The following is a 26526-nucleotide window of genomic DNA, read 5'->3' as shown; positions in this document are numbered from 1 at the left end:
TGTTGGAAATTTTTTTCGGAACTTCTTCTTTTCAATTCATTTTGTTGGTTGTTTGATGGAAGGAGGAACTGGCCAACGATTTATAGGAAAATCGTCACTACCCCTAGAAGCAATAGTGGCATTGAAAGGTGAGAAGGATCGAAGCTTGCACGCGAGCTATGGCGGGAGAGCAATAGCAAGAAAGAGAGAGACAAGAAATGGGAACTCCAACCGTCACAATGTGTGACCGGGCCTTCCTTTATTCAAACTGTCACTAAAAGAATAAAGAATAAAGTGACGTGACGGGCGCCCGCTACCTGCAGTGTGCAGTGGCGGGTACTGTCAGTGTAGTAATACATGGGGCGGCACGGCGGAGGCGCCTTTACCCCCAACAACCTCCCACTTAAAGGCGAATCTGCCCTAGTGAGAGAGAAAAGAAAAAAGAAAAGACAGTACAAATGTACATAGGTGAGGAAAGGTGACATCTCATCCAACGCCCATCAACCTCCTGAGGAAGGCAAAGCGCTCAGTAGTGAGGCTCTTCGTGAGCAAATCTGCAGGATTCTCGTCAGTGGAGATCTTGACAAGGTCAACAGACCTGTCCTCCACGACACCACGTATGAAGTGATACCTCACCTCAATGTGTTTCGTCTTCGCATGGAAGACCGGATTCTTAGCCAACTGAATGGCACTCATAGAATCCGAATGCAGTGTAGGTGTAGCATCAATCCCAAGGTCAGCAACTAGACGGCCTAACCATATGGCCTCCTTGCAAGCCTCAGTGGCTGCAACATACTCGGCCTCAGTGGTAGACAAAGCCGTACACTTCTGAACCCTGGACATCCAAGAGATAGCCCCTCCAGCATAGGTGAATACATAGCCAGAAGTGGACTTCCTACTATCTGCATGTCCTGCATAATCGGAGTCAGTGTACCCCACGACCCCTGTATCCTGGCTGCCATAGCAAATACACATATCTGCTGTGCCCTTCAGGTACCTCATGATACCCTTCACGGCATCCCAATGTCTGCTGCCAGGTGTAGCCATATAGCGTGCCACAACACCAACTGCATGTGCAATATCTGGACGAGTGGCTATCATGGCATACATCAAACTGCCCACGGCTGATGCATAAGGGATCTTGGCCATCTCGGCCCTCTGCTCATCTGTCTGCGGACAATCGGCCTGTGATACCTTCACATAAGAAGGTAATGGACAGCCAATAGGCTTTACGTCCTGCATGCGGAAGCGCTCAAGGACTTTATGAATGTACTCCCGCTGTGAGAGATACAAAAGTCCCTGATGCCTATCGCGCTTAATGCGCATCCCAAGTATATGTGAGGCCTGTCCCAAATCCTTCATCTCAAAGCTCTTCTTCAGCTGAGATTTAAGAGCATCTAGCTCATCATGAGCTTTCCCTACTATCAGCATATCATCAACATAGAGTACCAAGATAAGCAAACTGCCATCACGGGCTTTCTTCGTGTAAAGACACGGATCCATAGCACTCCTGCTGTAGCCCTGTGACTGCATAAAGGCATCAAACTTATGATACCATTCTCTAGGTGCCTGCTTCAAGCCATACAAGCTCTTCTTCAACTTGCACACTAGGTGCTCTCTGCCAGGTTCTGCAAAGCCCTTAGGCTGATCCATATAGATCTCATCATGCAAGTCCCCATGTAGAAAAGCCGTCTTGACATCCATCTGATATAGATCTAAGTCAAGCTGTGCAACCAAAGCCAAGACTAAGCGCAGGGTGGTCATCTTAACCACAGGAGAGAAGACCTCATCAAAGTCCACACCATGTTCCTGCTTAAAACCCTTTGCTACCAATCTAGCCTTGTATGCCGGCTTGGGGTGTCCAGGGGTACTTTTCAGCTTGTACACCCACTTGCATGGCAAAGCCTTCTTGCCCTTAGGCAAGGCAACCAAATCCCAAGTCTCATTCTTATGCAGGGAGTCTATCTCAGACTGCATAGCCCTCTCCCAGGAGTGACTGTCACCCCTGCGCATAGCCTCATCATAAGTGAAAGGCTCTCCTGCATCTGTAACCAAAACATAATGCATAGAGGGCTGAAATCTGTCAGGTGGACGTCTATCTCTAGCAGACCGTCTCACCGCAGGCTCTGCTGCCTGTCCAACATCCTGGCCCTGTGGAGGAACTGCTGCAGGCTGTACTACTGGCTGTGCTGGAGCTTTAGGCTCCTCCTGAAAGATCACTCTGCGGATCTCAACCACCTTCTCAGGCTGCCTGTGCATCTTGTCTTCATGGAAGACGACATCATGGCTGCGTACTATTTTCCGCGCCTGCGGATCCCATAGGCGATAGCCCATCTCTCCTGACTCACCATAGCCAAGGAATATGCATTTAATGCTCTTTGGATCCAATTTACTCCTCTTGTCCTTGGGCACATGGCAGAATGCCTCACATCCAAAGACACGGAGATGCGCATAAGAGGGTGGCTTACCAGCCCAAACTTCCTCTGCAACCTGGAAATCCAATCCACTGGAAGGCGATCGGTTTATGACATGCACTGACGTACTAACTGCCTCAGCCCAAAAACTCGGGGGTAGGCCTGCATGGCTAAGCATAGAGCGCACACGCTCCTGAATAGTCCTGTTCATGCGCTCAGCCAAACCATTCTGGGGTGGGGTGTAAGGGGCGGTCAACTGACGCTTAATACCCCTGTCATCACAAAATTGCTCAAAAGCATGCGAGACATATTCTCCCCCATTATCTGTCCTAAGGCATTTCAGCCTATACCCAGTCTGGTTCTCAACAAGAGCAAGCCATCTCTGAAAAACTGCCAAGACATCGGACTTCTGCTTTATGGGATAAGCCCACACTTTCCTAGAAAAATCATCAATGAAGGTAACGAAGTACTTCGCGCCACCCATAGACATGCAAGGCATAGGCCCACAAACATCGGAATGTACCAATGCCAAGGGCTCACTCATGCGTGGCCTACCCGATTTCTTATGCATAGACCTATTCTGCTTACCATAAAGACAATGATCACACGAGTCAAAACATGCATAATCCAAAGGCGGAAGATACTGCAAACCAGATAACATTTTCATTCCTTTCAAAGACATATGCCCCAAACGGGCATGCCAAAGTGATACATGTGGGATAGAGCCCACTGCCAAAACATGGTCTACAGAAGACCCAGATACAACAAGAGGATAGAGGCTGCCAGCCTTGGCGCCTCTAGCAAGCACAAGTCTGCCTTTGGTAATCTTCCAGGTAGAATCCCCAAAACAGACATGAAATCCTGCATCATCCAACTGTCCTGCAGACATAAGACTACGCGTAAGCGTAGGTACATGACGTACATCCCTGAGCAAAAAGGAACTGCCAGTGGAAAACTGCAACTGAATATCTCCACAGCCCACAATATCAAGAGACCTGTCATCTCCAAGTTTGACTGATCCAGATACAGTACGGTAAGAGTGAAACCACTCACGGTAAGGCGTCACATGGAAGGACGCACCTGAATCCAATAACCAGCACTGTGCATACATACTCGGTGTCTCAGTCAAGTGTGAAGCATCAGAAGAACTAGCTGCAAGTATAAACTCATCACCACCATCGGACTCTTCAGTCTGCGTGACATTAATTTCCTCAATCTTGACGTTGGACTTCGCAGGTACTATGCTGCGATCAGAGGACTTCTCCTGCACTTTATCTTTCCCCTTATCCTTGCGCTTCTCATTGCGCAACTCATGACACTGTGGTCTAATATGGCCCTTTTTCCCACAATGATGACAAGTGACATTTGCATTGCGCCCACGCGACTTACTACGCGACTTGCCACCACGAGATTTAGACCGACCCTTCTGCGAGTCACGGCCTCGGCCATTACCACGGTCATACCTGTCATTCCTGCCTCTAACTGTCAAAGCATGACTACCACGAGAGGCATCCAAGTTTTTGCGATTCACCTCTTCCTGAAGAAGAGCACTCTCAACATCTGCCAATTTTAGAGTAGCACTAGAGGCACAAAGAGCAGTGCGGAATACATCCCATGACTCATTCAGAGTTCCAAGCAAGAAAAGAGGAGTTACTTCCTCTCCAAAGGTGATATCCTGCGAAGTCAGGTTCTTCAGTATAGCATGGAATTGGCTCAAGTGAGCAGACATAGTCGCATTATCCTTCATGCGCAGATCCATAAGCTGCTTCAACCAGTACATCTGACTCGCCGGACTTTTCTTATCATAAAGATTCTTGATCTTATTCCATAGATCCCATGCACTCTGTGCTTCCTCAAATACATTATAATGTACCTGTTCAGTGAGAGACAATACAATCGTGGACTTGCATAGCTCATCAAGTTCAAGCCAGTCGTCAATGTCCATAGTTTCAGGCTGCTCCCCACTCAACCGAAGTGGCTTAATCTGAGATTTCTGCACCAAAACCTGCCATATTTGACTCTTCCAGTAAGAGTAGTTGGTACCATCCAACTTTGTAATGTTAAAGATGGCACTATCATGCGAAGATGACGCCATTATGCAGGCTGGAAATGCCCAAACAGTCCAAAACTGCTTGCTGTTTTACTGCAGAAACTGCCCAAAAATGACCAAAACGGGGTCCAAAGGGTGAGCAAAGTGTGCCAAAAGTTGCTGCCCACTTAGTACTAGGTGCGGTACACCAAATCAGGATATTTCAGCATGAAAAGTACACCTCAGTCCACCAATAACTGGTTGCTGTAATAAATTGCAGGTATGCAGTCTAGAGAGCAAACTGTCCCAAAATAGGATCCAATGTCAAGCAAACAATGCTAGGTCCAAAGCCGGCATGAAACGGACATAAGCAAGGCCAATGACAGTGAAAAGAACATGAGCTCAACACCAAGCATGTCAAAATAACATCTGCCAGTGAAAGGCACACCCCCAGACACTCTAGGCAAAGTGTTCCTGTAACTGCCAAAACCTGACACAAATAGGTATCTGCTCAAGACATAAACTGCTTCAAATACATGTAAGTGCTCCAATAGCATGCAACTGTCAAAGGTCAAGAAAGCATGTAAAATGCTCCCACTGGCACAAAAGGCGTACAAAGCGAGCTCAGAAGCTCAAACAACCCAAGAGAAAGCACCAGTGATAAGTGACCCTGTCAATGCATCAAGCGCATCCGAGAGAGCATGACATACATGAAGCACCGGTCGTATTAACCATGAAGCAATACATAAGCCCAAATAAGCTCTCGGTCAACTCAATGACATCCAAATAGCAACCAAGATCAGTGATCAAGTAAGCCGGGAATGCTCAAATACATCCAAATCCAAGCTCCAAATGTCGGTATGGCATACACGAACCAAATAGCATATGTCACGAACCAAAGCATGTAATGCAAAAGCCTAACTGTCAAGCAGAGACATGAGGCATAGGCGGTCCACGAGCATGCCGAGTCGGTCCAAATGCCAGTGAAGACGGAGCTAATGCGAAGCTCAAAAGCATCCCATAATCTCATACATATGCTCCAAGTCGTCCCCAAATGTCAGAGATATCATGCCAAAGCTCAAAGCATACATCCGGTATCGGTAGGTAAGTGCCAAAGCATGTAAAGTAGCTTCAGCCCACTGTTATTCCAGCATGTATTTACTGTTCTAAACAGTAGATTTCAGCCCCAAATTCAAGCCAAAATCATGGTCAAACCAAATGCATACATCCCCAATACATCCGGGTAGGAAGTAGACCGCATACGGGCATCAAACAAGGTAACCGGAGTAGAGTATAAGCATTAAATGCCAATGCCAAGTGTGGCTGCCCTGTTTCCAGCACTGTATAATAGTAAATAACAGTCCCAAATCAGCCAATATTTCAAGCCAAAATCATGGCATAATCATGTGCATACATTCCCAAGGCACTAGGCATCATGTAGACCGCATACGGGCATCAAATAGCACAACCGGAATGGAGTATAAGCAACAAATGCTAATGCCAATGGTGCTGCCCTGTTTTCAGCCTGTTATGACAGTTTATGACAGTCCCAAATCTGAAGAAATCAGCCCCGAAAGATCAAGACCAATACCCAAAGCTTGAATGACATCAAACATGAAGTCTATAGCCCTCTTGATCAAGGTAGAGAGCAAGAAGCAATGGCCAAGTGTGGAGCTGAAGTAGATGAGTGCTCACAGCCTGGAAAAAAATGATGCAATCTGCCCTGTTGGTGCTGAACTTGCTGTTGCTCCACATGGGCTGAAAAGGGGGTAATGGGGGGCTCAATGATGGCCCAAGGTAGACACATACCAAGCCATGAAGGCCCAATGCAAAGGGGAGGGAAGATATGAGCTATGGAGCTCAAGAAGAGTGGCTGTCCTTTGTTCCTGCCCTGTTTCAATCTGAGAATACACTCAAATGCCTGCAAATGCTGAAGCAATACCTCAAGGGCAAGGCCCTGATGAAGCTCAAGAAGGCCAGGATGGAGCTCGGGAAGCCGGGGAGAGTCGGGAGCTCAAGAGGTCGGCTATGGCTGCCGGGATGGAGACCCAATGCGTGAAGCGAGTCGATGCGAAGGTCGGGAAGCACCGAGTCGAGCTCGAGCAAGAGAATGCCAAGCTCTGATACCAGTTGAAAGGTGAGAAGGATCGAAGCTTGCACGCGAGCTATGGCGGGAGAGCAATAACAAGAAAGAGAGAGACAAGAAATGGGAACTCCAACCGTCACAATGTGTGACCGGGCCTTCCTTTATTCAAACTGTCACTAAAAGAATAAAGAATAAAGTGACGTGACGGGCGCCCGCTACCTGCAGTGTGCAGTGGCGGGTACTGTCAGTGTAGTAATACATGGGGCGGCACGGCGGAGGCGCCTTTACCCCCAACAGGCATTGAGCTCGAGTCTGAGCTTGAGTCCTTGCAAGAGAAGGCTTCTAGAATTGCTTTTGGTCTTCTCAAAGGATTGGTTAGTAAGCAACCCATGGGCCCTTTTTAAGACATTGGATTGTCTCAAGCAAAGGGAATTGCAACTCTTTGGATGGGTTGGATTGTTGGGGTATGCTTCTTTACAAATGTGCTAATGCTAAAATCAAATAGTGCCAATTGGTGCAAAATATTGTCAATGCACGGAACTTCATTCTCAAAAGCTTCAAATGGTCGAGTGATGAGTATAGGAGAGGTTACTTCTCCCTCTCCCATGCAATTTTGACCCAAACCAAAACCTTTGTTGATGACTTTTTTCCAATGGGGGAATGTCCTACCTTATCAAAAGGATTATGCATTAAATAAATTCTAAGATGGACAAATGTTTGGGATAGAACTTTTATTTCTTTTAAGACAGTGTGCTAGGTTGAAGAGCTACACTAACTGGTGGTGAGGTGTTAGAGCCCAATAAATGTGTGGGAGTACCTTTTACTAACGGGAAGCATGAGCACAAAGACATTTAACTTTTGAATTGGTGATAGAAAAGTGAGCTTGTTTAATATTAGTGTTGTTTTGTTTAAGGTGGGATGATTACATTTTGGAACTTATTACATAATTTTTTCTAAAATAGGTAAAAGAATGGAGAAGAATTATATGATATAAAGTACTTTGCAACAAGTGATAATTTTTATGGAGATACTTGAGAATGTAAGAAGGATAATTGGCCAACAACCCATATGGAGAAGAGATGTTCAACTTGGATGGGTTAGACTTCCTCCATGGGGCTACCTGTTACCTCTCTAAGAGTTAGAGCTAACTTTAAGTGGTGCCAAGTGAATCTCCAAAATCCATGTGTGCTGAAAGAAGCATGACTAGCATGCCACCCTTGGAACTTGGAAAAAGAGACTTAAGAGAATCTAGATTGCAACTCGCTCTTTTAAGATAAACTTGATCCTTTGGAAAGTCTCAGCCCCAACAAATTGCCTACGAGCCATAGGATTACTTTTTTTAGCTTTCTTCATTATGCTCTTATGCAAGATATGTGCAATATATCAAATATCTTATGTGGGATTGTGTAGAAACTAAACAATGTTGGAATTAGTTAAGGAAGACCGTGAAAGGCATTGCCTTGTAGCATGAGCTAATTTGGAAGCAAACTCTCCCTTAGATAAAAGCAACATGAATGAGGAAACTTATAAGATATGGATGGGTTGTTCTTCGTGTTTTGTTGTTTAGGGGCATCTAGACTATCAAAACAAACTTCTTTTTGGTAGAGATAGGATTTGCCGATCTAATCATAGCTTTGTAATCACTTATCTCAAGGATGATGTATTATTGGTTGCTTCCATTTTGGCCAAAAAGGACTAGTGCCTTTAAATTGGTTAAGAATAAACTTGTATTGTTGAATTCATCTATCTAATGATGTTATATATAATACAATACTACACTTGCGTATTAGAAAAGAAAAGAAAAGAATGTCACAAAGTGTTGTAATAACTCCTATAGATTGAAAAGTATATTGGTAATTGTAAAATTTTTAAAAATGCATTCATATGATTATGGTATCATGGAGTGCCCTATACGAGTAGAGGCTGCTAGCTACCCTTAGCGTTTGAACTCAAGTCCTCACGAACTCACAAGTCAGACACTCTTGTTGATGAATCCACCTACATGTTGCTAGTAATTTTAGTAAAAATAACTAAGTGCTTCGCACCTAGATTCCACCCGCACTATACTAAGGCCGGTCACACACCAAAAAAGGGACGCCCACTTTGTAAGCTTTGACCAATCAAAACACTTATTTAAAGGTTGGCGTTGCAGTCCTTTACACACTGGAGAGGACATGACCTGTTGTTTACCTGCTAAACAGGTGAACTTCCCGCCCACTTTTGGACGGGAAGTCTCCCCTGCCCACTTTGTAAAGTGGTGGACAAGGGTGCACTTTTTGCATTTGCAACCAATCAAAAGATTTATAAATTTATTCTTTTTTATTTTTTTTACAAACTGTGTCCCTTTGATGTGTAAAGATATGATGCCCATGCTTGTGGCTAATTTCAAAAAGTGCGTGTAAAGGTATGACGCCCATATTCGTGCCGAATTTCAAAAAGTGCATGCCCACACTCTGAGCGGGGGTTGGCCGTCCATTACTTGGTGTGTAACTAGCCTAAAACCATACGTCCTTATGCCACACCTAAAGGGACATGCACTAGGGAAGCCCACCGGGCGTCCTAATTTGGCGCCATTAAAGCTATAAGAAGCTTCGAGTCGCGGAAGGGCGTCAGTCCTTTAGTGCCTCGGAAATATGTTGCTCAGGACGCCTCCTTCGAAGCGGTCTCGTGTCCCGGCATCATCCCCTGACCCGACGGGGGGGCAAAGCCTCGCCCTTGCCCATCCTCTTCGCCATTTGGACGACCCTTCCAATGGCGACGAGCTCCTCGACTGCGCATTGCCTGACCCCGACGGTATGCAGTGCACCTACCGGTGTCGCCAAATGGTACGATAAATGTTTAAACTTTGTAGCTTGGTTTTGTAAATTCCATCTTTCAACGTTGCACGGGCAAGTAGCATGTCATCTCGTCCTGCAAAAACACTTTAAAGCCGTATTTTGATCTTCTATAACATGTTATAAGTTGTATGATTGGATTGGATATACTTGTGGGGCATGCTGTTGATAAACCCTCAATATTGTGAGAGTGCACAATGAAATCCATCACATACAGCTCTCTCTCTCTCTCTCTCTGTCTCTCTCTCTATCTAGCCCGCAGGGTAAAAATGATACAAAAGTGAGAGGAGTAAGCTGTTACTAGCCACAAGCAATGCGAACAATGGAGCAGGTTGGGCAACAACTTGGATCAGGTCGGCTAGCAGGTAATGTACCACCTAGCTTGTCAACAAGCCACAAACACGTGCCACCCATTAGACCAGGTAATGTACCACCTAGCTTGTCAACAAGCCACAAACACGTGCCACCCATTAGACCGGCAAACCCATGATATGTAATGAGGCCAAGACCATAGTACATAAAACAACGACAGCAGATGGATCATCATCCATGAATACCCCAACCTTGGGTGATTAGACCAATGTTGGATGTGTGAGAGTGCGCAGCGAAAGAAGAACACGAACACAGAGGAGAGGAGAGAGGAAGCAGAGAATGAAGGAAGAAAGTCTGCACTGACTGAGATGAATGCTGAATACACTGGAATGGACAGAACAGTCCCTGCACGCAGCTCGGAGCGTCAGTGAGGGAACCAGGACAGACTGGAAGCAGAGGCAGCACCAATGCCGGAAACGGAGACGGAGGAAGCAGTGCTGTACCTGCAGAGAGTGAATGTTGGACTGACTGGGGGGGGGGGGGCCCTGCTATAAATAGCCCCCAGCCAGTAAACTGGCCGACTAGCCAAACTGGCCGACCAGCCAGATCTGGCCGACTATGGCCAGATCTGGTCCGACTGCCCAAAATAATGGGCAGTCAGCCCAGAAACAGCCCAGATTGGACTGTAAAATGCCCAAGGCTGCATGCTGACTAAAGCAGCCTAAAAACACACTGACAGAGCTCCTCTGTCTCCTGTCAGACTCTGACAGGAGCTCACAACCAGGAGATGACAGACTGAGACTGAATAAGAGCAGGCTAACACCTCCTCTCAACTCCTGGGAGAGTCTGAAGACCCAAGAACCGCATGTGATGAAGCAAAGAAGCCTGAGGCAACGGCTTCGTAAAGAGATCAGCTGCATTGGCCGCCGTAGGACAATAGACCACCACTAGCTCCGAATCCACGATCCGCTCTCGAACATAGTGATACTGAACCTCAATGTGCTTCGTACGAGCATGAAACACCGGGTTCTTGGCCAGAGCAAGAGCACTCTGGTTATCCACGCGCAGCTCTGTAGGTCCGGTCTGGGAAAAGCCAATCTCCGCGAGTAAGCGACGGAGCCAAATTGCCTTCATAGCGGTCGAACATAGGGCCCGATACTCAGCCTCTGTAGAAGAAAGTGCCACAGTAGGCTGCTTCTTGCTGCTCCAAGAGACAGCACCAGATCCAAGGGTGAAAGCATAACCTGTAGTGGATCGTCGCGAATCCACATCACCTGCCCAATCAGAATCACTCCATCCAGAAAGGGTAATCCCATCTCCATACATGATCCCAAAGGATCGAGTCCCCTGCAAATAGCGAAGAACCCGCAAGGCCGCCTGCCAGTGATCCTGGGTAGGAGTCTGCATAAAGGAAGACAATAAAGCCACCACAAAAGAGATATCCGGCAGAGTGTGAAGCAGCCAGATAAGAGAGCCGACAAGGCACTTGTAACGGGTGGGATCGGTAAGAGGAACTCTAGCTGTCAAAAGCTTGGACTCAGGGTCCATAGGGCATGAAATAGGCCGACACTCAGCCATATTAAACTCCGAAAGAAGCTCGGAGATGTACCTGTGCTGCGAGATAAAAATGCCTTGTGCCATCTGATAGATCTCCAGACCTAGAAAGAAGTGAAGGATCCCTAGATCCGTCATGTCAAACTCCTGCTGTAGAATGGACCGTGTATGCTCCACCTGCTGAGTGTCGCTCCCTATAATGATAAGATCATCCACATACAAGATGAACACTGAAAGAGAATCCACAACCCGTAAGTAGAGGTTGGGATCATAAGCGGAGCGCGCAAAGCCACTCTGTAGAAAGAAGCGGTCAATCCGCTGGTACCAACCACGAGGAGCCTGCTTTAGGCCATAAAGAGCCTTCCGCAACCTGTAGACATGATCCTCCTTCCCCTGCACAAGAAAACCAGGAGGCTGTGAAACATAGATCTCCTCCTCAAGAACGCCATTCAGAAAAGCAGACTTGATGTCCATCTGATAGACAGGCCAACGGTGGTGAGCAGCAAGAGCCAAAAGCACTCGGATGGTAGACATCCTAGCTGTAGGAGCAAAAGTCTCAAAGTAATCCAACCCTGCACGCTGGGCAAAACCCTTGGCAACAAGCCTAGCTTTGTGCTTGTCCAAGGAGCCATTTGCAAGATATTTGGTCTTAAAGACCCATTTCACACCAATCACCTTCCGTTTCGCGGGACGCGGTACAAGCTCCCACGTATGATTTCGCTCGATGGAGTCGAGCTCGGCCTGCATAGCTTGTCTCCAAATATCTTGTGCAAGAGCCTCCTCCATAGTGGAAGGCTCGGAATCCTGAAGAATCTGTGACATAAGAGCATAGTTCACACATAGTGAACTGTCCCGCTGGGCCTGTAAACGGGCTGAACGACGTGGACCTGTAGAAGAAGCAGGAAAGTGAGTAACACCTGAATCCTGCATGAGTCGGCGATACCATAAAGGAATCCTGAAAGACTCCTGCTGCTGTGAGGGAGACCGGGGGGTCGCCGGAACCTGTAAAGCACCCAAATCGGAGAGGGACTCCCCCTCACCGAGGGAAGGTAGATCCTCCGCATCTGAAGAAGGCTGTATATCCCGTGAAGATCCCGAAGAGGCGGTAGAAGAGCTCGTAGTAGACGAAGGCACATCCACCAAAGGGGAAGCCGAAGGAGGAGGAATAGGGGGGGTGCTAAGAGGCATCCTGGAAGGAAGTGAAGGGAGAGAAGGTGGGGGGGGGGGGTCCGTCGATGATGAAGAAACATCTGAAATAGAACCATCAATCGGATCCTCAGAGGCCGAAGCCTCATCAAAGATCACATCCCTGCTCACCTCAACCTGCCGCGTCGTCGGGTCGAAGAGCCGATATCCCTTCATGGTCGTACTATAACCAACGAAGATAAGCTTTCTTGACTTAGAGTCGAACTTCGTCTTCCTCTTCTTCTTGTCCACATGGACAAAAGCATCGCACCCAAAGATGCGAAAATGGGACACGGAAGGCTTCTTCCCAAAGAAAGCCTCATATGGAGTCATGTCCTGTAATGCCGAAGTCGGAGAGCGGTTGCGTATATGCACCGCTGTAGCCACCGCCTCACCCCAAAGGAAATGAGGAAGACTTCTATGCTCCAGCATAGATCGGGCCATCTCAATCATGGTCCGATTCGCACGCTCCACCACACCATTCTCTGATGGTGTGTTCGGATGGGAATACTCCACCCGAATACCATGATCCCTGCAAAACTGAGAGAAAAGGTGAGAAGTGAACTCTCCACCGTGATCAGCTTGAACACCACGAACCTTGGAAGTTGTTTGGGTCTCCACAAACACCTGCCACTCACAGAAACGGGAGTATGCCTCGCTCTTGTACTCCAAGAAATAAGGCCACACATAACAACTAAAGTCGTCCACAATCAGCATCAAATACTTGGCCTTCCCAAGGGAGGCCGTGCCCATAGGTCCGCAAAGGTCGGTATGAACCAACTCAAGCGGAGAAGAAGCCCGCCTAGAAGCAACCTGCGGGTGAGGCTGCCGGTGCTGCTTGCCCCTCAAGCAGCTAGGGCACAAAGTGTGAAGAGGAGGGAAATCAGGAAGTCCCTCCACCATCTTCCTCCTAGAAGCCCGGCGAAGAGAATCGAGGTTCAAATGACCATACCGAGCATGCCAGAGCAGCCCAAGCTCATGGGAAGTCCGCGCAGCCAAGGCTGTGAGCGTATAAAGCCCACCCTCCTGTGTACATGTCCAAAGAGCATCACCTGTAGAAGCATCCTCCACTGTGACTGCATCCTGAGTAAAAATGACTCGGGTACCTAACTGAGTAAGACCATGCACAGATAATAGGTTAAAACCCAAATCAGGCACATAGAGAACTTTGGCAGAGGAAGACCGCCTGTCAGAAAACATAGGTAAAGTCCCCACTCCATGAACAGGAACTATAGAATTGTCACCAATGGTGACTGTACCCCCTCTGGAACGAAGATCCTGAAGCCAATCCTGACGGAAGGTCATATGTGAAGATGCCCCACTGTCGACGAGCCAAGGCTTCTCCTGTGTGGTAGAAGCTAGGGCAGTGTCTTCCTCAACAAAGAGATGCACAAACGCAGATTCTGTTGTGGCGGGGGCCGCCTTCGAGTCCTTCTCCTTAGGCTTCAAATGGGGACACTTCTGCCAACACTTCTCCTCGGGATGAGTGCCCTTCCCACAATAGGGACACTTGGGCTTCTTCTCCTTCGCATCCTTCTTGTCCTTGGCCTTCTCCTTCTTTTGTTTCTTCTTCTTGCCACCACCTGTGGAAGCCGTAAATGCCTTGGTGGAGCCACTGGCTCCCACCTCTTTGAGTCGCTCGTCATGCTCCAAGACAAGCGGGGAAAGCTCCTCCCATAGGAGAGTCTCACAGGTCCTCGAAGTGATGAGGCCGGTGTAGAAGACATCATAACGGGGTGATGGCAGCTGAGTCAACAGAATCATCGCCATATCCTCAGACGATATCAGACGACCAAGAGAGGCTAGCTCGCCTCGCATATCCTCCATCTTCGTGATGTGCTCCTTCATGGAAGAAGAACCATCAAGACTGAGCATCCGCAACTTCTTCTCCAGGGAAATCTTGTGGGCAAATGTCTTGTGCTGATACAAAGACGCAAGCTTTGTCCATACTTCCGCCGCGGTCTTTAATCTGTGAACATGTACAAGAACAGAATCATGGAGACTCATAAAAAGAAAAGAACGGGCTCTAGAGTTGAGCCTATCCCATAAGGCTGCACGGTCCATAGAGGTGCCATCGGATGAATTCACGGGGGGTCGGTCGATGGGCGAAGAAACAAGCTCCCATAGATCAAAGGTATCAAGGATGCAAGCCACCTTGCATGACCATAGGGAATAGTTGGAACCATCCAACTTGTCTTCCTTCGGAAAGGAAGGGAGAATTGGCACCTGGATAGAGGGAATCAAGGAAGGCATCCGCACATCTGATGCAGTCTTCACTGAAGAAACCTTCGCAGTAGATGGAACCCCCTGAGATGCATGGACTGAAGAAGGACGAGTGCGAGGAGGGTCTTCCCGATGTCGAACTTCACGATAGTCCCGCCTCTGCTCAGAGGAATGATGAGAAGGAAGCTCATCCTCTGAGTCTTCAAAGCCTGAAAACTGGTAAGACATCTTCCAATCTGCAAAATACCAAAGAAAGTTGTGCCGCTGACGAAATAGGACCAGCAATGTGGTCACCAACCACCAAGACGCAGGCAGAGAGTGCCTACAAACACCTGGATCTGCAAAACGCAAATAGATCTGATGTCGAACACTAGAATCGAGACCACCAGCACCAGGAACAAGCCCAGACAAAGGTCGCCTGCAGGAAAGGAGCAGCCGGGGGTAGAAGCGACCTGCAGAGCAGCAAAAGGCAGGCTGTAGGAAGGTCGCCCTGCAGTAGAAGAGGTTGCCTGGCAGCAAACGCAGGGTTGCTGCGTCACTGGATGACGTGGCAGCCCCTGTGTACAGCAAACGCAGGCTGTACAGCCTCCTGATGCAGTCGCCTGGCTGGAATGGACCTGTTGGCAGCCGCCTGAAGCAATCGCCTGGCTGTTGTGGAACTGTGGGCAGCAGCGGTAAGGTATTTCTCTCGTCCTCCGTGCTCTCAATCAGGCGATGATACCATGTGAGAGTGCGCAGCGAAAGAAGAACACGAACACAGAGGAGAGGAGAGAGGAAGCAGAGAATGAAGGAAGAAAGTCTGCACTGACTGAGATGAATGCTGAATACACTGGAATGGACAGAACAGTCCCTGCACGCAGCTCGGAGCGTTAGTGAGGGAACCAGGACAGATTGGAAGCAGAGGCAGCACCAATGCCGGAAACGGAGACGGAGGAAGCAGTGCTGTACCTGCAGAGAGTGAATGCTGGACTGACTGGGGGGGCTGCTATAAATAGCCCCCAGCCAGCAAACTGGCCGACCAGCCAAACTATGGCCAGATCTGGTCCGACTGCCCAAAATAATGGGCAGTCAGCCTAGAAACAGCCCAGATTGGGCTGTAAAATGCCCAAGGCTGCATGCTGACTAAAGCAGCCTAAAAACACACTGATAGAGCTCCTCTGTCTCCTGTCAGACTTTGATAGGAGCTCACAACCAGGAGATGACAGACTGAGACTGAATAAGAGCAGGCTAACAGGATGCACCTTTGAGTGTGAGTCAATGTGTCGATTGTATTTGAACGCTGATCAAAGAAAGCAGAAAATCTATTTGCTTGTGATGAACAATCTTATCGAAGCATATTATGACCAAGGATTCCTTGCCTTTAGCCATCTTGACAAAGGCCCCCCCCTTGTGAAAGCCAATTAGGAGCAAAACGTAAATAAACAGCAAGGTTTGTAGTGGAGAGAATAGTGTACGACAAACACTAACATGGAATGAACTCATAAACATAGGGAATGGAAGAATGATGAATGAAATCAAATGATGATACAATGGCCTCATACCTTGTCTCTCTAGGATCAAGCTTGAGGGGTGAGAACAAGGAGTTAGTGATGACTAAATGGCTTAAAATGTTAGCATTGCTCGATGAAGGGAGTGAAATATAGTTGTTTGTAGTTGATGGTGATGGAGAAGCAACTTCCAAGGGTACTAGTTGCAAAATGTAGTAAGCTGGTTGGCAACATCTTGGTGGATTGTTGCAGATCATGGGCGATCAATTGTAGTAGATGGGTGATGTCATGAAGCAGCTTTGAGGCTTCATGACCTTGTGTTTAGGGCCATCTACACTAGATTAGGGTTACTCTTAGGGTTTCTCTTAGTGTGGTTCTTGGTAAAGTGTAGTGAATGTGGAAGCACACGATCGGACTAAAAGCAAATGAACACGAGAGAAGAGGGGGAGAGAAAAGAGACAATAAAACACAAAAATCTGCAGTAGATGAATGCTGAAATGAAGAAGGGAGATGTATACACGGGTTATTGAATGTATCTCCGGAAGAGCCGATCTCTCTCACGACTTGAAGTGACAAGTGAATTATGATTGAGGTAGGCTGCCTATAAATAAGCAAGAAAAATAGCAATAGAATAATCAGGATTGCTGCCAAAATAGCAATTGCTAAATAAAATAATGCCAAAAAATGTTGCCCAACAATCTGCACAACTTGTCTAGCTTGCCCGACTCCTTGATAAAGCTAGAAATAACTTGTAGACTGCATCGAGCTAATCGAATTCATAAATAAGAAATGCGTAATTGTGCATGAGAGTGCTAACTATACAATAGTAACCCGCCGATTCCTATCCAAGGGATGAATAAATATCTAACATCCCCTCTTAGATCATGGACGGGGCATAAGGCTTAGGGATTCGGAGTGTTGTCGAAGAATAGTTTGAGGAAAAGCATTTGCAAACAAATTTGCTAAGTTGTCTTGTCCTCCGCCTTGCAATAAACCACATCAATGGTCTCATCCAAGATGTTCTCATGAGTGAAACGGTATTGTATTGCAATATGCTTCAACCTAGCATGGAATACAGGATTTTGTGCCAAAGCAATACAACTCTTATTGTTGCAATGTATTATAGTAGGACCTATTTGAGGACATCCAGGCTCTCCTAATAGTTGCCGAAGTCACATTGTCTCACATATTGTAGAAGATGTCACTTGATACTCTGTCTCTATAGACGAGAGGGCAACAATGGGCTACTTCTTGCTACTCCAAGAGATAGTAGCTGCACCCAAAGTGAAGCAATATACTATTTTTGACATCTGGTGGTCAACATCTCTAGCCCCATTTGAATCCATTGAGCCATATAGAACCAAGGTTGGATCTTGTATATTTGCTGGATAATAAATACCTAGGTTGAGGGTTTCCCTTGGGAACTGCAAAATCCTCATAGTAGCCCTGCCAATGAACCAGGTGGGCTCACTTATGAACCCTATAAGTTAATTTACAAAAAAATACCAATCAATCCAAGTATTAAGGAGCCATATCGATCCAATCAATTGCGTATAGTATCCATTGGTGGTGAAGTTGTATGGACTGTAGTCTTTTAGTTTAGATCAATGGGACTAGAAAGAGCCTTACACCCCTCCATCTCAAACATAGTCAAAAGCTCTTGCATGTAAAGCTTTTGGGAGATTAAAATTCCCCTTGGAGTTTGCCAAATCTTACGACCTAGAAAGAAGTCGAGAAGGCTTATATCCATAATCTTCAACATCTTGTATAGTGCCTCCCTTGTTTGCTTGACCTTTTGTGCTTCGTCACGTGTTAAGGTGAGATCATTCACATAAAGCACGAATAATGTGTGCCCTCCAGTTGAGGGGTGGACATATAATTGGGGATCGGAAGAGGAATGCTGATATCCTAACTTGCCTTGGTGGAACGAGTCTATATTCTCATTTCAAGCACATAGAGCTTGTTTGAGGCCATAAAGGGTGTCATGAGGATGTGAAATTTTGTTTGCTTTACTCAACATTTGGATTAATCTATAATCAAATGTTTGAGTATGTGTTGCACATGTGAAGTGCACTTGAGATTATTTCATATTTACGAGTCAAGGACCGAGGAAATTAGTGGATGCCAAAGGTAAAAGTTGTCTTAAGTAATGTTGCATAAATGTTGGGTGGTATTTGGTGCCAGATATTGGTCTAAGACATTTTATAGCCATAAGTGTCAATTGTAGTGATACTAGGGATTTAGTATTTAATGGTACTTAATGCCAATTTGGGGCCTAAAGAAGACTTAGGAACACTTGGGAGATGAATTGGCTTAGCCAATTGAATTATTGGTTGGTCAGACTAAAATTTTGGGTATTAAAGTAATTATTAAATTAATTTTAAAAATTTAAAGTTGAAAAGTAATTTAATGATGTTGATAATGTTGGAAAATGGAATTAGAAGATTGCCACTTGGCAAAACTTGCCCATGCAAGTGGGAAAGACGTTTTTGAGGATGAGAGAGAGAGAGAGAGAGAGAGAGAGAGAGAGAGAGAGAGAGAGAGGAGGGGGGGCGTTCTAGCCTTGTGCAAGTTGAGAGAGACGGAGAAAAGGCTGCCATAGCTACTACAATAGTCGATAGGCCATTTTGAGCTAGCAAGAGACCCTCTGGGAGTTGGTGACATGACCTAAAGAGACTATAGTATGTCAGAAGTGATGTAGTAATGAAAGTATAAACAAATGCTGAAATAAACTATCTAACACAAGATAGAAGAGAGAACATTACAAAGAAAAGAACTCAGAAGAATGCTCGGGAAATGGAATCCATATACCAAACACAAGTGAGTCACTAGCTATGTGGGCATTGGCACTGGCTCCTCTCTCCAATAGGAAGTCCACGTGGTGATTGAGGAGCCTCCATATATAGGCATGAAATAGGCCTTAAATAAGTGTTGGTCAGCTAGTATTAATATAATGTGCCTAGCCGTAAATGGCATGCACACACTCACGCATGAGTTGACGATATTGCTATCACCCTCTCTTAGATCATGGGTGATCTAATATAATACAATGATACAAGGAAAGCGACTCATCATAGTCCATATAACATAGAACCACTAGAATAGAACCATGGATACAAGCAGTGGGTGATCGAGCCACCACCAAGGTGCCTCAAAGAGAACCTAATGTTGATGCTGATTGTACCAACTCTTGAAAATAGAGAAGAACCATAGCGTGTCTCTGTGTCCCTCATCAATGTCTTGCAGTGCCATCCATGACCATCCTTCAAAAAATGTTGCTCAATATATGTGACCATGGATTCTTAGCCTTTGGCTAGATTGCCAAAGTGTCCCCTCATGTGAGCACAAGACTAGGAGCCAATCTCACGCTCTATTAAATACGGGCCCATCATGAACTTGCATGTCAATCCTAGCTCTAGGATTTGAACTTGCTAGACTTTGCTTGATGTGTCAGCCTTCAGGGATGTCCCTCTTTGGAACCTGTGCATTGGTATGCTTGTATAGATGAGGTTCACCTATCCCATCTTACCACCCTCTCACACTTACTCTTTGGCATCGGAGAGTCTTAAGGAATGACCGCATCACCTAGGTTAGAAAGTAGCAGAGGAACGAGCTACCAAGCCCTTCCCTCAATTTGAAGAAGCAAATCCCTTTCGTGCCTGGGACTTCTCCTTGGCCAAAGGATCAAAGTCGTAGTCGGAGAAGAGGACGACTCATCAAAGGAGTCCGCATCCCACTTCTTCTTTTACTCTTTCCTCTTTTATGAGGCTGCTAACTCCTTGCAATCCTTTTGCAAGTGTCCCTTTTGACCACAGTGATAGCATTAGGCCTTCAACTTCTTCTTGTTGCCCCTCTTTGAAGTTGCAAAAGCCTGCTGACTGGAACCTCCATAATGAGATGGAAGCCTCCCTTGTAAACACAAAGATGCCTTATGCACAAGCAATATCGAGGACATATGTGTGGCTCACAGGTGTAGATGATGTCTATGTTCTCAAGGTATTCACTACTTCATCAAACTTCGGGAGGAGCTTATAGAGTACTATTCCCACGAGATGTCTCAAAGCTAGTCTTGTGCTTGGGTAACAGGAAGCAAAAATGACTCAATGGTATTCTTAGGCTCGAACTTCATCTATTGGAGCTGTTCATAATTTGTCATTGCATGCATGGTGGAAGGTGCCTCATACAACATTTGAAGCTTTGACCTTACTTTTGAAGAGGTCCTGCAGGAGATAACCATTGGTAGAACTTCTTTAAAAATACATCAAACAAGCGCAGAATAGGCATGTGCATCATTCGTATCCCATGCAAGCATAACTTCAGTCTTCCTCGTGTGGTTGGCCTCATTAAAATCTTCAGGTATTGGAAAAGGACGTGGAGGATGTGGAATGGCTCCACAAACAATTGCACAAACTAGGCTTTCATGACAACACTCCATGTGAGATAGTTAGGTCCGTGTAACTTATCATCAGTAGAAGTGCACAAAGGAGCCATATGGAGAGGATAAGAAGAGAAGATCCAGTAGTGAAGGTATGGAGAGAGAGAGTACAGCCAAACCAACAGCAAAGACTTCACAAAATGAGAGTTCACATGTAGTGTAACAAAAAATCAGATCAGAAAAGTAGAGTGACTGTTGCAAAATGATGAAAACTCAGTCAAAAACTGCAAGAAGTAGTAAAAGCGGCTTGTACACACAGTGAATGAGCAATAAGTGTAGCAAACTAATGATGGCAAGCTGATGCAATGGTGCAGGCTGAAAATGCAGGGCACTGGGCTGAAAACATAGGCAACAGTGGACCACACATAGGCTGAAAATGATTGGCGATAGGGCACCTGATCAGCAGAGGTAAATTGGACTAGTAATAAGCAAAGAAAATAGCAGCGGGAGCCTAGACTCACACATGAGCTGACAAATATTGCTAATACAGTAGTAGGTAACAGCAATTTAAGGGTTGTTTCAGCCAAACAAACTCCATTTTCGGTGTGTTCCACCAATAGAGACAACTTTCATGGCTGTCTAGATAGGGCAATAGCTGATTTCTTCCATTTTCTCACGATGGAAGTCTGAATTTTCTCTCTATTCAGCACTCTCTCATTCTCTAGCCATTTCCCAGCCTTACTTTGAAGATCTCAGCATTCTAATCCACAAAGGCTGAGAAATTACATTTTTCTTTGTTGTAAACCCTACTTTACAGCAAAAATAGGGTTTCACAGTAACTTCAGGAAGCATGTGAGAAGATTGAAGTCTACTTGAATTTTTAGGGTTAAAGAATTAATTCGTAGCAAGATTTAAGTGAGGGACCATGCAACATTCACATTTGGGACAAATTTTATTTCCCAAGGAGTTGGTGAAGGCCAATTGCCTGAGCAAATCAGGGGGCAAATCAATTTGAAGACTTGTTGGTCATTGTTGACAGCAAGTGACTTTTGAATTGTGAAGGGTATTGAAGGAATCCAATTGTATTTGAATTCAATTGCAATTAAAGATAAAGAAATACCAAAAGGGATGCTAGTTTTGGGGCCAATAGGGTGTGCCTAAGATTGATTGGTAAATATGTGTTTCAGTATTTCATTAATTATTGCTTGCTGTAATTAAGTCATAATCAAGTTATTACCACCCCTCCACAAAAGAAAAGCTGGTTTCAAAGGGTCTTCTTTAAATTGTACTCTTTGCTATTTGATGAGGAAAAATTAAAAGGCTGCTCATCATAGAACTTCTCCTTCAATCTTCATTAAGGAATGCAGGTTTCACATAAAGTTGATAAATCGGCCATCTCCTATAGTTGGCTAAGGCTAGAATGGCCCTAATGGTAGCAATTCGAGTTGTAGGTCGGGCCATAAAGTTTGTATCCCTAGGACTACGAACTATAACCCACGAACAATGCCTTTTGGAAGCTGGCTCAAACTTATCCCTGTGTTTCTTTGGGATGTGAACATAAGCATCACACTTGAATATCCTAAAATAAGACATATTCAACTTTTGACCAAAGCAAGCCGTAAAAGGTGCCATGGCCGATGTAGGGGATTGATTAAGGATGTGGATAGCGGTGGCTATTGCTTGGGGCTATAGACACTGAGGTGTTTGCCCATGCTCCTAGTCCACGCCATCTGGATCACATTGTGATGCTTTTGCTCCAATATGCCATTCTCTTGAGGTGTGCTTGTGTTGGCAAACTCTTGGTGAATGGCGCGATTTGCACAAAACTTGATTAGCTTGTTGGAGACAAATTTCCCTCCTTTGTCAGAACTTACGGTCTTGATTTTTCTACCAAACTTGTTCTCCTTGAAGATCAACCAATCCTTAAAGTGTGAGAATGCTTGAGACTTCAACTTCAAGAAGTACTCCCATGTCATCTTGCTAAAATCATTAACAATGAGCATAAATTATAAACTCCCCTTGAGGGACTCCATTTGCATGGGTCCATATAAGTTCGTTGAAACAAGCTCCAAGGGTTGCTTAGCCGTGTGAAGCCGTGCTAGGAATCACGTCTATATGTTGCTTGCCACCAATGTAAGACATATATGGTGGGTGGTTCATCCCAATCTTTGGTAATCCACGCACAAGCTAACCATGTCTTGCCTTTCGAAGGTCCTTGTAGTTGAGGTGGCCAAATTGAGCATGCCATAGCTCGCAGTTTGAGTTTGAGAAGAGAAAAGAAGAGAACTAAGGGTTGATGAGGTCCACATGTTATACACTTTATTCTTTGCACGACTTGCACAAGGAACTTGTTGAGAATCGCCATTAAGAACTCAAAAGGAGTCCTTATTAAACTCAACCATAAGATCAAGAGCACAAATGTTGCTCACTAAAAGATGATATTCCAATCGTGGCACATAGAGAACTCCTGATGTGTGGGCACCACCTTGCCCGTCTGGAATTAGCTGCGTAGGATCACCTTTACCCTTGATAGGAACAAAAGAGTTGGCACTTATGAGAATTTGTCCATGCATCAGATTCATACGGGCAATACCATCTAAAGGAGTCATATGGTAGGAAGTGCCACTGTTTACAATCCACTCACGAGGTTAGGGAGCCAACTTCGTTTCATTAGAGATAGTTGGAGGAGCATTCTCAATCACCTCCAAATGGAGGAAGGCAACCAATGAAGGAGTAGCCATTGCTTTGAAGTCCTTTGTAGTTTTCTCCTTCTTGGTGTCCTTGTCCTTGTTGGGGCAACCCTTCTTCCAATGACGTGTCTTGTCACAAATGTGACAAATAAACTCCTTGGCTTTATCTTGCTCGATCTTTTTGTTCATCATCTTGTTGTTGTTGTTGTTCTTTCCCTTTTGACCATTGAAACTAACTCCTTCCACTTAAGGGTATGTGTTTGCGTTGAGGCAATCAAGGTGGATGTTAGGAGGATAAGAAATTCTATTGCTTTGCATAGTATTTGATTAAAAGTTAATCAAATGTGCAATGTGACTTGCACATGTGAGATGCACATCAATTATTTCACAGTGTGGGATCCACAACCTCGAGATGCTAGTTGTTGCCAAAGACAAAAGTTGTAATAAGTTATGTTTGATAGATTCTAGGCAGTACTTGGTGTCATTTTTCGGCCTAGACCAATTTATTGGCCCCCTAATGTCACTGGTCCCTGATGTCATTGGTGACATTAGAGACTAGGTATTAATTAATTAATTAATGCCAGTCCAAGGGCCAATAATTGCTTAGGGATACTTGGGAGACAAATTGGTCTAGCCAATTTAATTATTGGTTGGTGGAATTATTTTTTTGGGCACTAAAGTATTATTAAATCAATTTTTAGATAAAAATTATTTAATAAATTGGATAATGGGATTAGAAGGCTACGACTTGGCAAAACTTGCCCATGTAAGTAGGAAAAACGTTTTTGGTATTGGTGGAATTCTACTCCAACCATTTTGAGAGAGGAGGAGGTTGTTAGAGAACAAGGAGATGTTGCTAACGTGATTTGTAGCTATTGGGGATTAGTTCTAGAGTAGGTGATAGTAGTTTGGAGCTCTCCAGGTATAGGTGATAGCAGCCCAAGGTCCTTCAAGTGTAGGTGACAGTATACAAGAGGTGACAGCATACAAGAGGGGGCAATTGTCTTTTTGGTGGTCCTAAGTGATAGCTTCCATGGTTGTTTGAGCAAGGCAGCAACAATTTTTCATCATTTCTCGCTTTGGAACTTTGAAGTTTCTCTCTCTACATCATTTTTTCTCATCCCCTAGCCATCTCTTAAGTTATCTCACTAAAATCCAGCCAGTTGAGCCATCAAAGGTGGAGATATTGAAAAATCTTTGCTATAAGTTAGGGTTTGTCAGCCCCTTGAGATATGTACTCAGAATTGAGGGCCTAGGACTTGAATTCTAGCAATTGAAATTTAGGAATTTCAAGGAGATTCAAGGGGCCAACCAGCCAATATTAGATTTGGGGTTAAATTCGTTTTTCAAGGAGCAAGGTGAAGGCCAATCCTCGAGAAATTCAAGGGGCATATTGGTTTGGAGAGTTGCTGGTTAGTTTTGACAGCAGGTGGCACTTGGATTATCAGAGGAGATCAGAGGATCTTAGTTGTACTCCATCCATTTGCAATAAAAGTTAAAGAAATACCGCAAGGGGCGGCAACTTTGGGACCAGCAGGTTATTTAATAACCAAGATTTAAGTGATAACGTTTGCATTTTCAGTTTATGTGAATTTTATACTTGCTGTAATTAGTGTTAAATTAGGTTATCACCACTCTTTCTAAGAAGAAAGGCTGGTTTTAGCAGAATAGAATGCACCAAATCGAGGCAGTAATTGTAAAAGAAAAGTCATCGCCATGTCCTCTAAGATAATCACCTTCCTTGCATTGTGGACTTGCATTTGCAATTGCCAAAGCGTATTGACATGCTAATTCCAGCCACATCTCCCAAGCAATTGTCAAATGCTCAATGTGAGCTATAACAACTGGAGTGTAAGAGAGAAAGAGGACAGAGCAGATGTGGGCATTTAGTTTATTCCAATGTGCTTGTACCTTGATCAACTCAGCTTTCTCATCAGCAAAAAGCTTGGAGGCGTCATGAGTTGTAGGACGGTCTATAGCATTGGTCATGAGCTATGCTAAATCATAAGACTCTATGATGGCAATGGGTTTTGATAGTTGCCTCAGGATGCATGCTTAGAATTGAGAGTCTAGGACTTGAATTCTAGTAGCTGATTTTAAAGAATTTCAAGGAGGTTAAAGAGGCGAGCTAGCCAATCTCAAGTTTGGGGCTTTAATTTTTCTCGTAAGGAGTAGAATGAAGTGCAATCCCTGAGCAAACCAAGGGGCAAATTGGTTTGGAGGCTTGTCCGTTGTTAATGATAGTGAGTCATACTTGGATTAGCAAAGGAGTTTAGAGAATCTCAGTTGTACTCGATCCATTTGCAATTGAAGATAAAGAAGTATCAGAATGTTTGAGGCTTAATTTGTCTTGCAAGGAACAAGGTGAAGACTAATCCTTGAGCAGACCAAGGGGCAAATTGGTTTGGAGGTTTGCTGGTTGCTTATAGCAGTGAGTTACACTTAGCTTAGTGGAAGAGATTAGAGAATCTCAATTGTACTTGATCCATTTGCAATTGAAGATAAAAAGTACCACAATGGGTGCTAGCTTTGGAACTCGTGTTAAAACAATGGAGCATTTCTTTTATTGGCCTTCTTTGAGACATGTTGAGCAATTTGTTAGGACATCCATTGTATATCAAAAAGTGAAGTATGATAGGCAAAAGATGCTAGGTTTAGTGCATCCCTTGCCTATTCTAGATAGACCTTGGAAGAGCATTGCTATGGACTTTATCTTTAAGCTTCCTAGGATATTTACAGGGAATGATAGGATATGGACTAGTATTTGCAGGTTTAGTAAGTATGTCCATTTTATTTTGATGAGGAAGAAGATAAAGACCAATTATATGGCACACTTTTTTTTTGTAGCATGTGTTTAAGTTTCATGGCATGCCAAAGTCGATCATCATTTAAATTTTTTTTGCAGCATGTGTTTAAGTTTGTTTTGGAAGGGGCTGTTTGAAAATATGGATATTACATTGAGATTTTCTTCGTCCTTCCATCCGCAAACAGATGGTCAGCTAGAAGAGGCAAATTCTATTTTGCTTTATATCTTGAGATGCTATGTGTTTGAGTATAAGTCATAGTGGGACCAATATTACACTGGAATTTTCTTCGTCCTTCCATCCGCAAACATATGGTCGGCTAGAAGAGGCAAACTCTATTGTGCTCTATATCTTGAGATGCTATGTGTTTGAGCATAAGTCACAGTGGGACCAATATTTGCCTTTGGTAGAGTTTGCATACAATAATTCCGTGCATAGTTCCAAGACGAGTTAAGGGCTTTGATGTGATTCACTTTCTTTGTCATGAAATAGAATCGGTCCTTTCATTTATTTAGTGTCTCCTCTTGGAAGTAGTTGATCTTCTTGATTGGCTC

The 26526-nt window shown here is 44.9% G+C and overlaps 1 protein-coding gene across 4 annotated transcripts in view; it reads left to right on the top strand.

Moving 5' to 3' along the window:
* Nucleotides 1-9046: 9046 nt before the first annotated feature.
* Nucleotides 9047-26526, top strand: part of MAD1 (mitotic checkpoint family protein) — a 204084-nt gene continuing 186604 nt past the window's right edge. For 2 of the 4 annotated variants that reach the window (XR_015692953.1, XM_087691791.1), the window contains exon 1: nt 9049-9333. Coding sequence is in view for 2 of the 4 variants with exons in the window: in XM_087691791.1 (XP_087547917.1) it covers nt 9142-9333 (192 nt within the window). In the remaining 2 variants the exon portion in view is untranslated. Of the gene's footprint in view, nt 9334-26526 lie in introns of all 4 variants that reach the window. The other 2 variants (XR_015692954.1, XM_087691792.1) reach the window with 2 other exon arrangements.

The sequence above is a fragment of the Lygodium microphyllum genome, chromosome 13 (genome assembly GCF_053477565.2).
Source record: "Lygodium microphyllum isolate KBCC chromosome 13, Lygodium_microphyllum_v1.1.10, whole genome shotgun sequence".
Classification (NCBI taxonomy): domain Eukaryota; kingdom Viridiplantae; phylum Streptophyta; class Polypodiopsida; order Schizaeales; family Lygodiaceae; genus Lygodium; species Lygodium microphyllum.
Note: the sequence above shows the minus strand (reverse complement) of the source record. Positions and strands in the feature narration are given on the sequence as shown.